Genomic DNA, 16725 nt, shown 5'->3' with positions numbered 1-16725 from the left:
CCTTTTTTTTTTTTTTTTCTTTTTTTTTTTTTTTTTTTTTTTTTTAGGGAGAGAGCATGAGCAGGAGAGAGGCAGAGAAGACAGAGAATCACTAGCAGGCTCCACACTCAGCTCCAAGCCCGATGCAGGGCTTGAACTCAACAAACATGAGATCATGACCTGAGCCGAAATCAAGAGTCACTCAACCGACTGAGCCACCCAGGTGCCCCACATCACTTTGCTTTTATGAAATACCTACCTACATTACTACCTGTTTTCACCAATCAAAAGAAATTCAAAAAGGATTTTTGCTTTTATGAAAAAAACCAAAAATAGAGTTCATGGCCTATTTTGCAGGTGAGCCATCATAGCATGAGTGGCAAGGCTGAGCTCCTTCCCCCAGGAGCTACATTTAGCAGCAAGACATCATAACTTTAAACTGTGCCTGTGAACATGTGCGCTTTATTATTTTATGCATTTGTTAGCAAGATATATCCTATGGTATTAGAAAAGCCTAAAAAGATTTTTTGGAATCTGAGAATACTCAAAAAATTTAATATGAATGTATATTAATAATAATTGTTCCTTCACTTTTATGCCTTTTCAGCTTACAAAAGATTTCAAAAGAATTTTCTGTTTGTGGACAGGGAGGGAAACCTGTAGTTCTAAAAACTGAAAATGATGGGTCTCAATGAGAAAGGACTCATGAATCAGGAATTGTCCTGAAATGTCTGAGGTACTAGCAAGTGAACTTATGATTCGGTTTTCCCTATGAAATCTCAGAGAATAAAGTGAGAGTGATTATAGGGTAAAAATTATAGTGAAACACTTCAACAAAATACAGACCTAGTCTCATAATGTAAAGAGTTACTTATAAAATAGTTGTTTAGAAATTACAACTATGAGATTTGATAATTGATGGAAAATACATAGATAGATAACTTTTTCAAATGTACTTCTTGTCCTGGAATTTTGACTACTTTTAAAGATTTTGTTTTCTGCTCGTTTGGTACCAAATGGTTTTACCCATCATAGAAAACATATTGCTTTTATATGTGTTATCAGTTTCTACTTGCTATTATTCAATTTCATTTTAGGATAGCTTTGTTAATATTTCAAAGGTGACCTTAAGTTTCATTCCTGTTTTGCAAGGTTAATTCAATCTCCCAAACTTACATAGTGTCTAACTGACTATATTTGGGATTTCTTTAATTAATTAAATCATTTATTTTTCAAACGATTACTAAGTGCCTACAATGTGCCATATGCTATGGTATCAATACTGTATGTACAAAGATTTGATAAATCAAGCTCTAAGACAGAATCTTTTAAGACAATATATATTTCATCCTTTCTGTTCTGCAGTCCCTCTCCAGAAGAGAGGGTGGCTATAGATTCAGACAGTTTAACAAGAGAAGGAGGAAGAAACTGTAGAACTAAAGGGAAATAAATGTGGTATATCCATCCATAGAATGGAATATTATTCAGTCATAAAAAGAACAAAATGCTAATACATGCTACAACAGGGATAAACCTTCAGAACATTATGCTAAGTCAAAGCACAACACAAAAGGCAAAACAGAAAAACAAAGTGTAACACAATGGTTATATATTGTATGATTTCATTTGTATTAAATGTCCACAACAGGCAAATCAAATCCAGAGAGATCTAAAGTAGATGGATGAATAGTTGCCAGGGGCTCGTTGGAAGGGGAAATGGAGAGTGAATGCTAATAGATATGGGATTTCTTTTTGGGGGTGATGGAAAGGTTCAGTATGAATATATTTAAAAAACAGAATTGTACACTTTAAAATGAATTTTTATGGTACGTGAATTTTACCTTAAAGAAAGGAAAAAAATCAAAATGGTAGATATGAAGAATGCGAAAAGTGATACTGGTCTTTCTAGGTTCTATTAAATTAACGTGAAAGACTTCTCTCATTTAAGAAGGGGATTTTGAACTAGAGTCTACATCTGTAAATAAAGATACATTTGTTTTTAGTGTCTCAAATGCCTTCCTTAAAATCAAATTAATTTTTATACTTTTATCAAATAACATATAAAATTTTATCTGATCATATGGTAAATCTGCTTCTGCCAAACAGTAGATCTGCCTAATAGTCTGAAGCCATATAACTCTAAAATACTGGTTTTAGCCCTGAGTCTTTGGTGAAAAACTTTTAAAATCAACAGTGTTAGCTATGTTTTTCATCTACTAAGCCTACACAGTCGTTATTTTTAATCAGTTAATCATATTTTCTGGGTTAGGTACAGAACAAGGATAAAATTTAATATTGACCACCTATAAAACTTACACTTAAAAAAACTGGTACTATCATAAATTTTATAACTTGATTTCTGTAAATAGCAGTTATTTTTATACTTCACTTTATATATAAAAAAAACCCTAAAATTCCATCATCCCTCATAACATTTGCAATACTAACCTTTATTTAGAGAAATAAGTGAATTAGCAAATTAATCAGAGATAATTATCACTAAATAATGGAGACAGCCCAGTCAATTCCTATCAGTGTCTCTAACGGCAGTCTACAAAAAAAGAAGGTCTGCGCGTACATAACAAAATTTATCCCCATTTCAACATAGAAATATTCCAAGACCATGAAAAGAGGCTGCTATGGCTGAGAGATAGCAGAGAATGTTTAAATATATGGCTGTCTAATGTATATTTCATATCTAGTCTGTTTGATATCAAAACATTCAGCACTGATGTAAGGTAAATAAAAGTTATTGGTTCATAAATCTTCGTGTTTAAAATCCAGAATGATCACCTCAAGCAGTAATACTGGGTTTAAGATGTTATTTCTTAGGCCGATACTTAAAAAGTATGGCCACTGAAAAACTGGGGATCAAACCGTGAGATCATGACCTGAGCCAAAGTCAAGAGTTGGACACTTAAGACTGAACCACCCAGGCAACCCATAGCTCCACTTCTGAGATAAAAGACCCCCACAAATTTTTATAGTTAATAATTTAAGTGGCTGCTTGTATGAAGATTCTTGTGTCTACTGTAAGTACAGAGGTAAACAGCATTCTAATAGAGGAACATTATTACTTTCACAGGTTAGTAATTACTTGCAGAACGCTTCAGTGGAGAATTTTTAACCTCTGGTGACGTGTTTACAATAGGAGTCAACAACTTTTTCTTTTCTTTTTAAAAAAAATTTTTTTAAATGTTTAATTATTTTTGAGAGAGACAGAATGTGAGTGGGGGAGGGGCAGAGAGAGAGGGAGACACAGAATCTGAAACAGGCTGCAGGCTCTGAGCTGTCAACACAGAGCCCGACACAGGGCTCAAACTCAAACTTGGTAACAGTGAGATCATAACCTGAGCTGAAGTTGGAGGCTTATCTGACTGAGCCACTCAGGTGCCCCTCAACAACTTTTTCTGTTAAGAGCCCAGAGAGTACCTATTTTAAGCTTTCCAGAACACACATTCTGTTCCAGTTACTCTGCACTGTAATGTGTGAAAACAAAGATAATACAGAAANTGACCCTCCCCTGCTCATACTGTCTCTCTCTCCTAGAAATAAATAAAAATATTAAAAAAAAAAAAGAAAGAAACAAGTGTGGTTGTGCTTTATTACTTTATTTATGAACGCTGAAATGTTCACATGACATATTTTTTCTTCTTTTGATTCCCCCCCCAATCACTTAAAATGTGGAAACTGTTCTTAGTCATGGGTTGTACACTGTACAACAAGCTAGATCTGGCCCATCGATCGGAGTTCATTAATCCCTGGTTTAATGGATGGAATGAATAAAAGTAATAATATGTGGTAAGTTAGTAAATAACATATATAAATCATTCCAGATACAGATTATAAATTTTACAGTCTGAAAATTTAACATTATATATTTAACCTCATAATGAAGTTTTTTTTTATTTTTTAAAAAAGTTTTTTAAATGTTTATTTTTGAGACACAGAGAGACAGAACTTGAGGTGGGGAGGGGCAGAGAGAGAGGGAGACACAGAATCTGAAACAGGCTCCAGGCTCTGAGCTGTCAGCACAGAGCCCAACGCAGGGCTCGAACCAATGAACTGTGAGAACCAATGAACTATGAGATCATGACCTGAGCTGAAGTCAGATGCTTAACTGACTGAGCCACCCAGGCGCCCCATCAAGTTTAATGATCAAGATTCATCTTTTCTTAAGAGGATATATATTTACAATGGTTATTTATCCCATATTTATTTTCATAAATGGTAAGTCAAAAAGAACTTAGCTTAACTGAATTCTAATTCATAAAGAAAATAAACCTTTTATCCATTCACTCTCTACTGCAAATCCTAATCTATCAGTCATTCCTTCAGATTACTCCAACAGCCTCTTGACAGGGTTTTCAGCTTCTAGTCTTTCTTCATAAATCCATTGTGTACTCTGGAGCCAGAATAATTGTTTTTTTATTTAAAATTTAAGTCTGATCTTATTAAAACTACCCAGTTGTAAAGTGCTACAATGGTTCCTTGAATGCTGGAGTATAGTCTAAGCTCTCTTTTCCTCTTATTTATTGTCCTTTGTTTTTCTTTTCCTGCTTCCAAACTCTACAGACATACAAATATATAGATTTCTCACACATAATACTATCTTAGTCTCTCCCTTTTTAATCATTTCCCCAACCTGTCCAAACTCAATTAGGCACCACTGTTACATGCTTACATTAAGTACCTATCCCTAGAGTAATTGTTTTTATACCATATGGTAACTAACTGTCTGGGCTTAACTGTTTCTTCCCCTAATAAGTTCTTAAGAGACAAAGATTCAGGTTTTACTTAACAAGAATATTTAATACCGAGTATCCAGAAAAAAGTCTGGAACAAAGAAAGCAGACCTAAATATTTGTTGGATGAAGCCATGAACTATTACAGGTTGAGCTGTGTCCTCTCAAAAGATATGTTAAAATACTGGGCTGCCTAAGTAGCTCAGCTGGTTGAGTATCCAATTCTTGATTTCAGCTCAGGTCATAATCCCAGGATTTTGGGATCAAGCCCCACATCAGGCTCTGTGCTAAGTGTGGAGCCTGGTTAAGATTTTCTCTCTCCCTCTGCCCCTCTTCCCCTGCTCGCTCACTCTCTCTTAAAAAAAAAAGAAAAAAAAAAGATATGAATTCTAACTTCAGTATCTCAGAATGTGACCTTATTTAAATAGGATCATTGTTGAAGGGGAAGAAACAGTTAAAACCCAGACAGTTAGTTACCAGGCTCAGGTGGTTTAAGCATCTGACTTCAGCTCAGGTTCGTGGGTTCGGTTCATGGGTTTGAGCACCACTGCCGGTCTTTGTGCTGACAGCAGTGGAGCCTGCCTGAGAGTCTCTCCCTCCCCCACTCCCACCTCTCTCTGCCTCTTCCTGACTAGAGCTTTCTCTCTCTCTGCCCCTCCCTGACTAGAGCTTTCTCTCTCTCTCAAAATAAATAAACAAGAAAGGGAAGGGAAGGAGGAGGGGTTGGGGGAGGGGAGGGGAGAAAGAAAATAGGATCCCTGCAATTGTAATTAGTAAAGATGAGGTCATCCTGGAGTCTGGTGGGCCCTTACAATCTGACTGGTGTCCTTATAAGAAGAGGAGTCACAGACAGAGGAGAGGAGAACATGTGAGACAGAGACTGAAATGCTGCAGATACAAGCCAACGAATGCCAAGGATTGCTGACAAACCATGAAAAGGTAAGCGGCAATGAAAAGTTTTCTCCTCCATGTTTCAGAGAGAGCATGACTTTGCTAAAACCTTGATTTTGGACTTCTGGTCTCAAAATTGTGAGACAATAAATTTCTGGTTTAAATCACCTAGTTTGTAGTACTTTGTTATAATCGCCCCTGAAAACTATCAAATACTTGGTGAACCACCTAACATTTCAGGTATATATAGTTTCCTGTGTCTCTCTATACCCCAACTCTCAACTCTTCCTTGAAAATTAGATTTAATGGGCATCTGGGTGGCTTAGTTCGCTAAGCATCCAACTCTTGACTTTGGCTCAGGTCATGATCTCATGGTTTAGTGAGTCTGAGCCCCAAGTTGGGCTCTGCACTGAGTGGAGCCTGCTCTCTCCCCGCCTCTCTGTGGCCTCCCCCTGCACACACACATGCCCTCTCTCAAAATAAATAAACTTAAAAAAAGAAAATAAAATTAGGTTTAAAAAATTAATATGAGTAGATCTGGTGAGGTAACTTTAATGCAATATTAGATTTAATAAAATAAATTCACATATTTGAATCCAAATAAGGATTTATACAAGACCTATCAAAACAATTCGGTGGTTCAGATTTGTTTTAATTCAGTATTTTAATCTGTCAACTATTCTGTCATTTCTAGCAAAATCAGGAGAGTTAATGAAAGGAAATAAAATCCAAGCCAATTTAAAGGGCAAAGTACTCTTAGGAAAAGTAAAAACATAAAAGTAACTTATAATTTATGAGATTTATTATTCTCATAGTTAATTTTTAAAAATAAACACTTATTGGTTATTTCACTGAAAAAGTTGAGAATTATGTGTTCATCTTCTCACATACACAGACTGTATAAATATAACGGGAATGGAATCTGACATATCAAGAGACAGTTCTCTTTTTTCTCATTAGAAAATTCCCAGAAGCCAACTCTTACCCAGTCTTTTGCTTTTTCAACATTATCCTGAAATTCTGTTCATTAAACTAAGAGTCAGCCTTTTTTTCCAATTCTCTCTTACAAGTAAAGCATACACCCACACTTGCCTAGCCTTGTATTTTTTAAGAGCTATATGTGCAGATCAAGTGATCTTGTATACAGACAACCCTAAGCAATCTACTAAAAAACTATTAGAATTAATATATTCAGTAAGCTTGTTAGATTTAAAATCAATATGCAAAACCAATAGTATTTGTAATAAATAATCAAAAATTAAAATAAAAATTCAATTCCATTTATAATAGCGCCCTCCTACACACACTTCTCAAGAATAAACTTAATAAAAGAAGTATAAGACTTATACTCCGAACACTATAAAATACCACTGGGAAAAAATTACAAAAGACCTAAGTAATTGGATAAACATCCCATGTTAATGAACCAGAAGACTCAGTATGGTCAAGATGCAATATTCTCCAAATTTATCTATACATTCAATGCTGTATGTATCAGCATTTCAGCTGAATTGTAAAAATTAACAAGCTGATTCTAAAATTTATACATAGTTACAAAAGACCAAGAAGAGCCAAAACTTGAAGAATAAATAGAAGGACTCACACTTACCAATTCAAAGCTTACTACGACAAAGCAATGGTAATCAAGACATACTGATACATGGAACTGAACTGAGAGTCCAGAAATAAACCCATGTGCCTATGGTTAACTGATTTTCAGCAAGGGTGAAACCATTCAATGGAGAAAGAGTAGTCTTTTCAACAAATGGTGCTGGGACAACTGGATAGTTGTCACAAGCAAATAAACCAAGTTAAAACCCTTACCTCATGCCACCACATACAAAAACACACTCAAAATGAATTAAAGATCTAATTTAATTGTAAGAACTATAAAACTATAAAATTCCCAAAAGAAAACACTAAATGTTCATGACTTGAGACTTGGCAGTGGATTCTCAGGTATGACATCAAAAGCATGAGCAAAACAAAAGATAAAACATATAAACCGATTTCATCAAAATGAAAAACTTTTGTATCTCAAAGGGTACTAGTAAGATAGTGACACTATTATGAAAAGACAACTGACAGAATGGGAGAAATAATTGGAAATCATCTATCTCAAAAAGGACTTCTATCTAGAATATACAAAGAGCTTGTACAGAGGCGCCTGGGTGGCTCAGTTGGTTAAGCATCCGACTTCGGCTTAGGTCATAATCTCCAGTTCGTGGGTTCGAGCCCCGAGTCGGGCTCTATGCTGACAGTTAGCTCAGAGCCTGGAGTCTGTTTTAGATTCTGTGTCTCCCTGTCTCTCTGACCCCCTCCCTCCACCCCTGCTCACACTGTCTGTCTCTCAGAAATAAATAAAAAAACATTTTTAAAAAATTAAAAAAAAAAAAAGAACTTGTACAACTCAATTATCCTAACTGAGAAAATGAATAGTCTGGTTTCTCTTCAGATCGCATAAATCTTTCACCTTTTACTAACTGAGAAAATGAGCAAAAGGAGAACCTAGGTGGCTCTGTCGGTTGAGTGTCTGACTTTGGCTCAGGTCATGATCTCATAGTTTGTGAGTTTGAGCCCTGCATCGGGCTCTGCGCTGACAGCTCATAGCCTGGAGCCTGATTCAGATTCTGTGTCTCCCTCTCTCTCTGCCCCTCCCCACACCACCCTCAAAAATAAATAAAGAGCAAAGGATCTGAATAGGAATTTTTCCGAAGGAAAAAAAGACCTACAAACAGCCAATAAGCTATTATCATCATACTGTATATGATACAATTGTTTGTATCATACAACTGTTTGCTTACACATTGATCTTTCTTATTAGAGCTAGTTTTCTGAAGACAGGGAATATGTATGTTATTCATCTTTAATTACTCTGTACTTGGCATGTAGCAGGGATTCAGAAAATGTCACATGTATTTGCATTTGAGACTTATCTTATATATGGGATACTAAAAGATACTAAAAACTACTAAAGATAAGAATAAAGAAATACTTTATATAAAGATTACAAATTTTAAAGAATAATATAAAGTAATAAAAATAAACAGCAAGTACTTATATATAACACTGAGCACCATTTTAAATGCTTTATTAATTCAATTTTTGAACTCATAAGTAAAATAATCAATTACAAATAAAACTATGATTCCGATCAGTTGAGAAGCTCAGCTCAGAGAAGGCAAAAATCATTATGCAGAGAGGCTCATCAGAAAAAATTTTGTCAGGGGAGTCTGTTAAATACGGAATAAGAATGAGTGGATAGCAGAAGAGCGCGTACAAGTGGACAGGGAAAAAAGGGAAGGATATAGCATATGTGCAAGACAATAAAGAGAGAACTGGCTTGACTTAAAAAAGGTGGTTAGATAAAAGTGAGGAATAGTAAAGATAGTAAGAATTTCTACATGCTTTCACAAGCAAACTGCTACCATATAAGTTCCTTATACCAAAAAGAAACAACAAAAAAGTTCAACTAGTTCAAGTGAAGTAGAAAAACAAATTCATAATGTTAATTACTTTGGGATGATAGTGTAAGATGTGAAGTTAAGGTATCAGAGTTCTGACAATGGGAATGAAGAAGGCTTATATCTAAGAGTTATTTTGAACCAAGAACCTGATAAATAGGAAGTAGTGAGTAAAAAAACCAAGAAATCAAATATACTTCCTGAGGTTTCAAGAATTCTAAATAAAATACAGGGGGGAACCACCCAGTAAATGGCCCATCTTAACGTCAAAGGAGAAAGGGATGGTGTAAATTATTAGGCACTGGAGGAAGAAAGAGGAATAATAATAATAAAAACTTGAAATTGAAATTCATAGATAGACCTCTAAGAGGCAAAGCAGATGAACTTTCTAAGGGCAAAACTGTAGAAATGTGATCAGGATACATATTCAGAATTATCTGAAGGCTAAACTAACTACATTTACTACTTTCTCTCGCTCTCACCCAGCCTGAGAAAAAGAAAGTAGGGAATAAAATAGTTGTAGATTAAGAGATATTAACAAGGGTGCCTGGGTGACTCAGTTGGTTGAGCGTGCAACTTTGACTCAGGTCATGATCTCACAGTTCGTGGGTTCAAGACCCACATTAGGCTCTGTGATGACAGTCTGGAGTCTGCTTCGGATTCTGTGTCTATCTTTGTGCCTCCCCTGCTCGCTTACTCTCTCTTTCTCTCTCTCTCAAAAAAAATAAAACATTTAAAAAAAGAGAGACATAATAGTAAAATATTTTCCATGGACCTTGATGGACCCTATTTTGAACACTGACTTTAAGCCAATATAACGGGTTGAAGTATCTTAATAAGTTAGGGTATTAGATGATCTAGAAATTACTGTTAGGCCTTAAAACCTGTGGTACTTAAAAATGATTTAATAAATTCATGAATCAATTTTAAAACATTTAAGGAAAAGTCTGTGAACAAAGCAACTTAAGAGCACTACTTTTTAACTCAGATAAAACCTTTTATGGTGGGAAGGAATGAGAACTTAGATGAATAAATAGGGGGGTTGAAAACTAGTAATGACAGTATTTTTAAACACAATATATCTCAAAAAAAAAAAAAAAAAGGTTTAAATGAATACAAGGAGTATCCAGAATATACTGGTACTCTTTAATCTTTATTTTTGCTTTCACTAAATCAGCAGAAATAAAGTCCTTCAACTCCCTCTTCTCCTAACAACTGAGTGTGCTTTCTACCATTGTTCCCTTTTGCATGGCTGGATGTTATCCAGCTTGGCATTCCTTTTCAGATGTGACTTAAGCTCATTCATCATTTAGGGGAAGACTTACACTGGTCACTCGACGGTAGATCTGCGCAGCATTCTGGCACTCTGAGTAAGGGTATTCAGATGTGGCCATCTCAAGCATGCACATCCCAAAAGCATAAACATCAACAGATTCATCATATTTTTCCTCATACATCTCAGGGGCCATGAACTCTGGGGTACCTTAAATTAAAAGAACAATTCAGACTTAATGTGAGCAGAAGCTACAGATGTTACTCACCTGGAGGAGAAGCAGAGGGGTTGACCTGTGAGACAGAAGAAAGCCGAGGGGAGGGGAGGGGAGGGGAGGGGAGGAGGGAAGGGAAGGGACAATAGAGTGGCAGGAGCAGGGAGGAGGAAGAAACTCTTAGTCTGTCCCACCAAATAATCTTCTACATCTTCTGCTGCATGGCCTTCATAAAAGAAACTGGAACAGGGTCAAGTGTCTATTTACTGTTCCAAATGGATTAATGTTATACAATGTCAAAATAGAGACTTGAATATGAGATAAATTGATGTAACTCATCATGAAAACAAACAGAAGGAAAAGGTAAGAGACTATTAAGAAATAAAGATATACTATCTACCAGTAAGACAGGATGGTTAAAAAAAGATCAAAATACTTGTCTGCCCCCTACTGTAGGACAGCTGCAAGGATCATATTTACAGCTAATTTTTTTGCCATTAACATTCACCTAATCAGTTTCCCTTTTTAAGGTGACCTTGCAGTGAAAAATCCAATACTCAATGTTTTTTAAAAGAATAAAATAAAGTGTAATTGTCTTATAAAGGCCACTCACCAGAGCCCCTTTCTTCACATACTTACCATACCACCTGCAGTATACAAATAAGCCTATTGCAGATACAAGAAATATAGTGAGGGACATCTTACAGGCAAAAACCAAATACACTCAAACACAGACGGAGTTATGAGCATAGCATGTGTGATTCCATAGACCAGGTTTTCTAATGTTTCCAAAGAAATTAATTCTGGATACCTCAAATTATAGGATATTTCCAGTAACAGGCACATGATTTAAGCAAAAAAGAAAAACAAAAAACAAAACCCAACCCTCTCCTAGGTCAGAGATGTTTAAGGTGCTAAAAAGTATCAAAGAAATGTTTTTCCTTTTCCTGTAACATGGCAAAAAGGAAATTCAGCTTTAAGTAACTCTTTTCTAATTCTTATTAATCTGCTGTTTTTATAATTTTTTTTTATATTTATTTTTGAGAGACAGAGAGAGAGATGGGGGTGGGTAGAGAGAGAAGACAGAGACAGAGCACGATCTGGGGAGGAGCAGAAAGATAGGGAGACACAGAATCTGAAGCAGGCTCCAGGATCTGAGCTGTCACACAGAGCCAGATGCAGGGCTGGAACTCATGAACTGTGAGATCATGACCTGAGCTGAAGTTAGACATTTAACTGACTGAGCCACCCAGGTTCCCTCTAAAGAGAACACTAGTTTATAAGAATGTACACATTACTGGTGTTATATGGTTTTCTTATAAATACATAAAATTCTAGCCCACTTAAAAATTAATGGTTTCCTTGTTGTCACCACCTTTGCGAGGGAGAATAAAGTGTATGTGATTTCAAGTGTTAAAAATCTCATGTCCTCTTCAGAGAGTGAAATCTTATCAAAATAATAAGCATTAAATTATTTTTCCAGCTGCAAATCTCTAACATATAGTTGAAAGTCTGAAAGGGCAGCCTTGTTCTTTAGGTCAGTGATTCTCAACAAGGAGGCGATTTTGTTACCAGGGGACATTTTGCAATGTCCAGAGACATTTTTGATGTTAACAACTGGCTGCAGGGGAGAGGGGAGTCACACGAGCTTAAAAGGGGTGTGCTCCTGACATCATTTAAATAATCTTACAATGCACAAGAAAGCCCTTACAACAAAGAGCTATCCAACCCCAAATACTACTAAGGGTGAAAAAAAGCCCTGTTTCAGATAGATGTTCTGAAGCTAGCTAGCTGTAAGAAAAAATTTGAGAAAACCAAGCTTTCAGAATAACTCTTATTTTCCCCTTTTAAAATTAAGTCTTAACAGGTTGATACTTTTGAATAATATGTATCTAATACTTTTTTTTAGAAACTAAACTATATATAAATTCAGTTTCTTTTGAGTAACTCTATATTTATTATATAAATAAGTATATAATACTAAGTATCAACAGGACAGTCCAATAAGAATGATAGTTACATAAGGTTTTGTCAACAAAGTTCACTTCACATAATTTTACAAACCACTGTTAGTCTTCAAGATGATTCTAGACACATACAGAGAACTCCACGTCTCATAATAACTGATCACTTTCTGAGTTCAAGCTATGAATTTCTAAAGGTTTATTTCACATAATAAAACCTGAGAAGGTCAGGTTTCTAAATAAAAGGAGTATCAGAAACCCAGCTAGGATGCAAGGTACACCTGAAACATACCTATCACACTCTTGGCAAAAGAAGCCCGCTTCAGGGTTGCCAGACCTAGGTCTCCAATCTTGACTGAGCCTGTAGGGCCAGTGATAAAGATGTTGTCACACTTAAGATCTCGGTGAATAATAGGTGGAGTTCGAGTATGAAGAAACTGAAGTCCTTTTAGGATCTGACGGCACCAGCTTCTTAGAACTTTGATCTTCATCACCTTAAACCTTTTCAGATACCTAGAAAAAGCAAAGTATACCAAACAGGTTATCAATGATATGAGGTAACTGCTTTGAAGAATTCCATTAAATTCTAGCATATCTGAGATGGGAATATCAAGTTTACAATATTAAGATTCAGTAACCTTAAAGGTTAGTGATACTTTTAGCAAAGTTAAAGGGGAAAGGATGATATTAAGTGGTTGGTAAATGAATTCTTTTTTTTTTTTTTTTTTTAAATTTTATTTATTTCTAGGAGAGAGAGAAAGAGAGAGAGACGTGTGAGCAGGGGAGGGTCAGAGAGAGAGGGAGTGACAGACTCTGAAACAGGCTCCAGGCTCTGAGCTGGCAGTCAGCACAGAGCCCGACGCGGGGCTCGAACCCACGAACCACGAGATCATGACCTAAGTGAAAGTTGGATGCTTAACCGACTAAGCCATCCAGGCGCCCCTGAAAAGTGAATTCTAATAACAATGCACAAAAAATGAATTCCTTAAAATTGGGTCACTAAAGTAACTTCAAAGTTAAGAGGTAGAAAAATAAACAACAGTGATACAAATAAAAAATAAAAGTTAAGGGGTAGAGTTTGACTTCTGGTAAATGGTGGAATAATTCAGAAGCAATTATAAACTGTAGTAAAAATATACAAAAGACACCTACTTCAAGGTTCTGGAGAGCAATCAAAATCTGGCATAAATTGGAAGGGAGTTCACATTAGGGAAAAAAAGCACTGCTTGAGCTTCCTATTTTCTAAATCTTCTTAGTTGAGGAAAGGCTCCAGCCTGACTCCGTAGGTCAGCTCAAATCAAAATAGAAGCCTATATAGCCTTATTAGCTGAGGAATGGGAGGACAGAGTTTAAGATGACCACAGCAGCTAGAATAATGCTGTCCAACAGAACTTTCCATAATGACAGTCTGATCAATATAGTATTCACTACATAAATGTGAATATATTTAAATATAAATTAATTAAAATTAAAAATTCTATTTTCCAGCAGCAGTAGCCACATTTCAAGTAATCAACAGCCACATGTGTCAAGTGGCTACCATCTGGACAGTACAGATATAGAACATTTTCATCACCACAGAGAGCTCCAGTAGACGCAGAGATCTAGAAAGTAAAGGAGGGAAATCCCAGAAGTGTGGTATAGAAGAGAAGCCCCAAATCCTGCATCTTCATTCTGCCCAAATCTCTAGCTGAATTCTGAAATAGGTATATGTAGAGCAGCAGATTCCAAGCAGCCCAGCTAATGCTAAAAGAATGGAACAGAGATTTCTGATGCTACTCACTGCAGGAAAGATAAAGATTGTGGACTGGCTTTTTTTCTGAAAATATTCAGGAGAAGTATGAAGATATAAAAGATTACATTAGCCTCAGGTAATCTTTAAAATATGTATGGCTAATTAAAGGACAATTTATAACACTGTAGTATAGGTTCTATAGAATATGTAAAAGTAGTATACATCAAAATTATAGCATAAAAAACAAGTATCATGGATAACTAAAACTTTATCTGTGTAAGGTTCCTTTACTTGAAATTGTACAGTATCAACCCAAACTTTATTATGAAAAGTTACAAATATAAACACAATCTCCACAGCAACTGCTTTAAAAAAAAAAAACAAAACACACACACAAGGAGGTTTTAACTAAAAAGCTGATACAAGAACTGAAATGAAATTCCACTTCATTTGGACGAGGTAATCAAAGAAAACTAATGGTGAAAGTTGGTTTTATGGTTTAAACAAATATTGAAAATAGTTACCTCTAGTGGGTGAGTCAGGGCTGCCTAGGAAGAGTCATAAAGGCATTTACTAAAATAATAATGTTCTATACCTTAGTAGAGTTTTGACTGCATGAGTGAATGCCTTTGTCCAAACTCACAGAAGACACCATTATGATTACACTTTTCTCTATATTTAAATTTCACCGTAAGGAAAAACAAAGCATATAAATACAGTATGAGAACTTTAATGAAATGAGCACTTAAGTGTTTATACACAAAACATTACTGATACTACAACTTATTTTGGAATGAACAAAATTAAGATAGGGGAATGATCAGATAGAGATATATGGTAAAGTAAATACAGCAAGTTAATAAACTACAGAATCTAGGGAGTGAATATATGTATGTGCATTTTATCTTAAACAATGTTATTGTGTAATTCTTTCAACTTTTCTGTATAATTGAAAAATTCTTTAATAAAATTTTGGGGATAAGTTGAGTCTGTATCATTCATAAAATGATCAAGTATCATTATCATTTATAAAATGATCCAGTATACAAAATAGGTAACTATACCTTTAAAAAAAATTTTTTTTGTAGTTTATTTATTTTTGAGACAGAGAGAGAGCATGAGCAAGGGAGGGGCAGAGAGAGAGGGAGACATAGAATCTGAAGCAGGCTCCAGGCTCTGAGCTGTCAGCACAGAGCCAACACAGGGCTCGAACCCACAAACTATGAGATCATGACCTGATCCGAAGCCGGACGCTCAACCGACTGAGCTACCCAGTCATCCAATAAAATAGGTAACCATATCTTAACTTATCTCTTCACTTCATTACATCTGTTTAGAATCACTGGAATTTTCTATGTTAACAATTATGTAATCTACAATCAAGGGCAATGGTATTATTTCTTCCTTTCCAATCTTTATGCCTGTAATACTAGTTTTCCCTGTATTTATGCCTTATTGCAATGGGTGAGCCTCTAAAACAATGAATGTAAGTGGTCAAAAAAAAGCGTTCTTGCTTTTGTTCCTCATCTCAGGGGAAATAGTTAAGTTCGACACTAGCTATAGGCTTTTTGATGGATGCGGTTTCTCAGTTTGAAGAAGCTCCCTACTATTCCTATTTTGACTAAGAATTAATTTTAGCCACGAACAGATACTGAATTGTCAAATACTTTCCCACATATTTTGAAATGATCATATGACTTTTCTCCTTTATTCTGTTAATGTGGTGAATAACATAGATTAATTCAATGTTAAACCAATTTTGTGATACCCTCTTTGATCTGGATATATTGTGATTGCTGGATCCAATTTGCTATTATTTTGTAAAGGCCCTTTGCATCAATATTCATGAAGGACACTGCTCTTGAAAAATAGCTCAGTAGCTCAGTTGGTTAAGGGACTGACTGCAGCTCAGGTAATGATCTAAGTTCCTGAGTATAAGCCCTGCATCTGGCTCTCTGCTGTCAGAACAGAGCCCGCTTTCCACTTTGGATCCTCTGTCTCCCCCTCTCTGGCATTCTCCCATGCACTCTGTCTCTCAAAAATAAATAAATATTTGAAAAAGAAACAATAGAAAAAAATTTCTTTTCCTATATATCAAGTTTTGGTATTAATGCTATTCTGGCTTCATAACATGAGTTAGACACTGATAGTTCCACCTGTTTTTTTTTTTTTTTTGAGAAAATTCAACACAGTGTATTTCCTATTTGTTTAAGATAAAATGCACATAATATCTACCATTTAACTAATTAATTATTTAATTTGAGAGAGTGCACGTGCAAGTGGGGGAGAAAATCAGAGGGAGAGACAGAGTATCGTTTTTTAAAAAATATTTTTAGAAAATGTTTATTTTTTGAGAGAGACTCTGTGTGTGTGTGTGTGTGTGTGTGTGTGTGTGTGTGAGAGAGAGAGAGAGAGAGAGAGAGAGAGAGAGAGAGAGCGAGAGCAGGAAAGGGGCAGAGA

At 35.6% G+C, this 16725-nt stretch overlaps 1 protein-coding gene across 7 annotated transcripts in view; it reads right to left on the bottom strand.

The window, feature by feature from the left end:
* Positions 1-16725, bottom strand: part of WNK1 (WNK lysine deficient protein kinase 1) — a 148462-nt gene that overhangs the window by 61899 nt on the left and 69838 nt on the right. For all 7 annotated transcript variants that reach the window (XM_077759218.1, XM_077759212.1, XM_077759214.1 and 4 more), the window contains exons 3-4: positions 12823-13043; positions 10405-10562 (exon numbers count right to left, since the gene is read on the bottom strand). In XM_077759218.1, the coding sequence (XP_077615344.1) occupies positions 10405-10562; positions 12823-13043 (379 nt within the window). The remainder of the gene's footprint in view (positions 1-10404; positions 10563-12822; positions 13044-16725) is intronic.

This window comes from Crocuta crocuta, unplaced genomic scaffold (genome assembly GCF_008692635.1).
Source record: "Crocuta crocuta isolate KB4526 unplaced genomic scaffold, BGI_CrCroc_1.0 scaffold72, whole genome shotgun sequence".
NCBI classification, from domain to species: Eukaryota; Metazoa; Chordata; class Mammalia; order Carnivora; family Hyaenidae; genus Crocuta; species Crocuta crocuta.
Note: the sequence above shows the minus strand (reverse complement) of the source record. Positions and strands in the feature narration are given on the sequence as shown.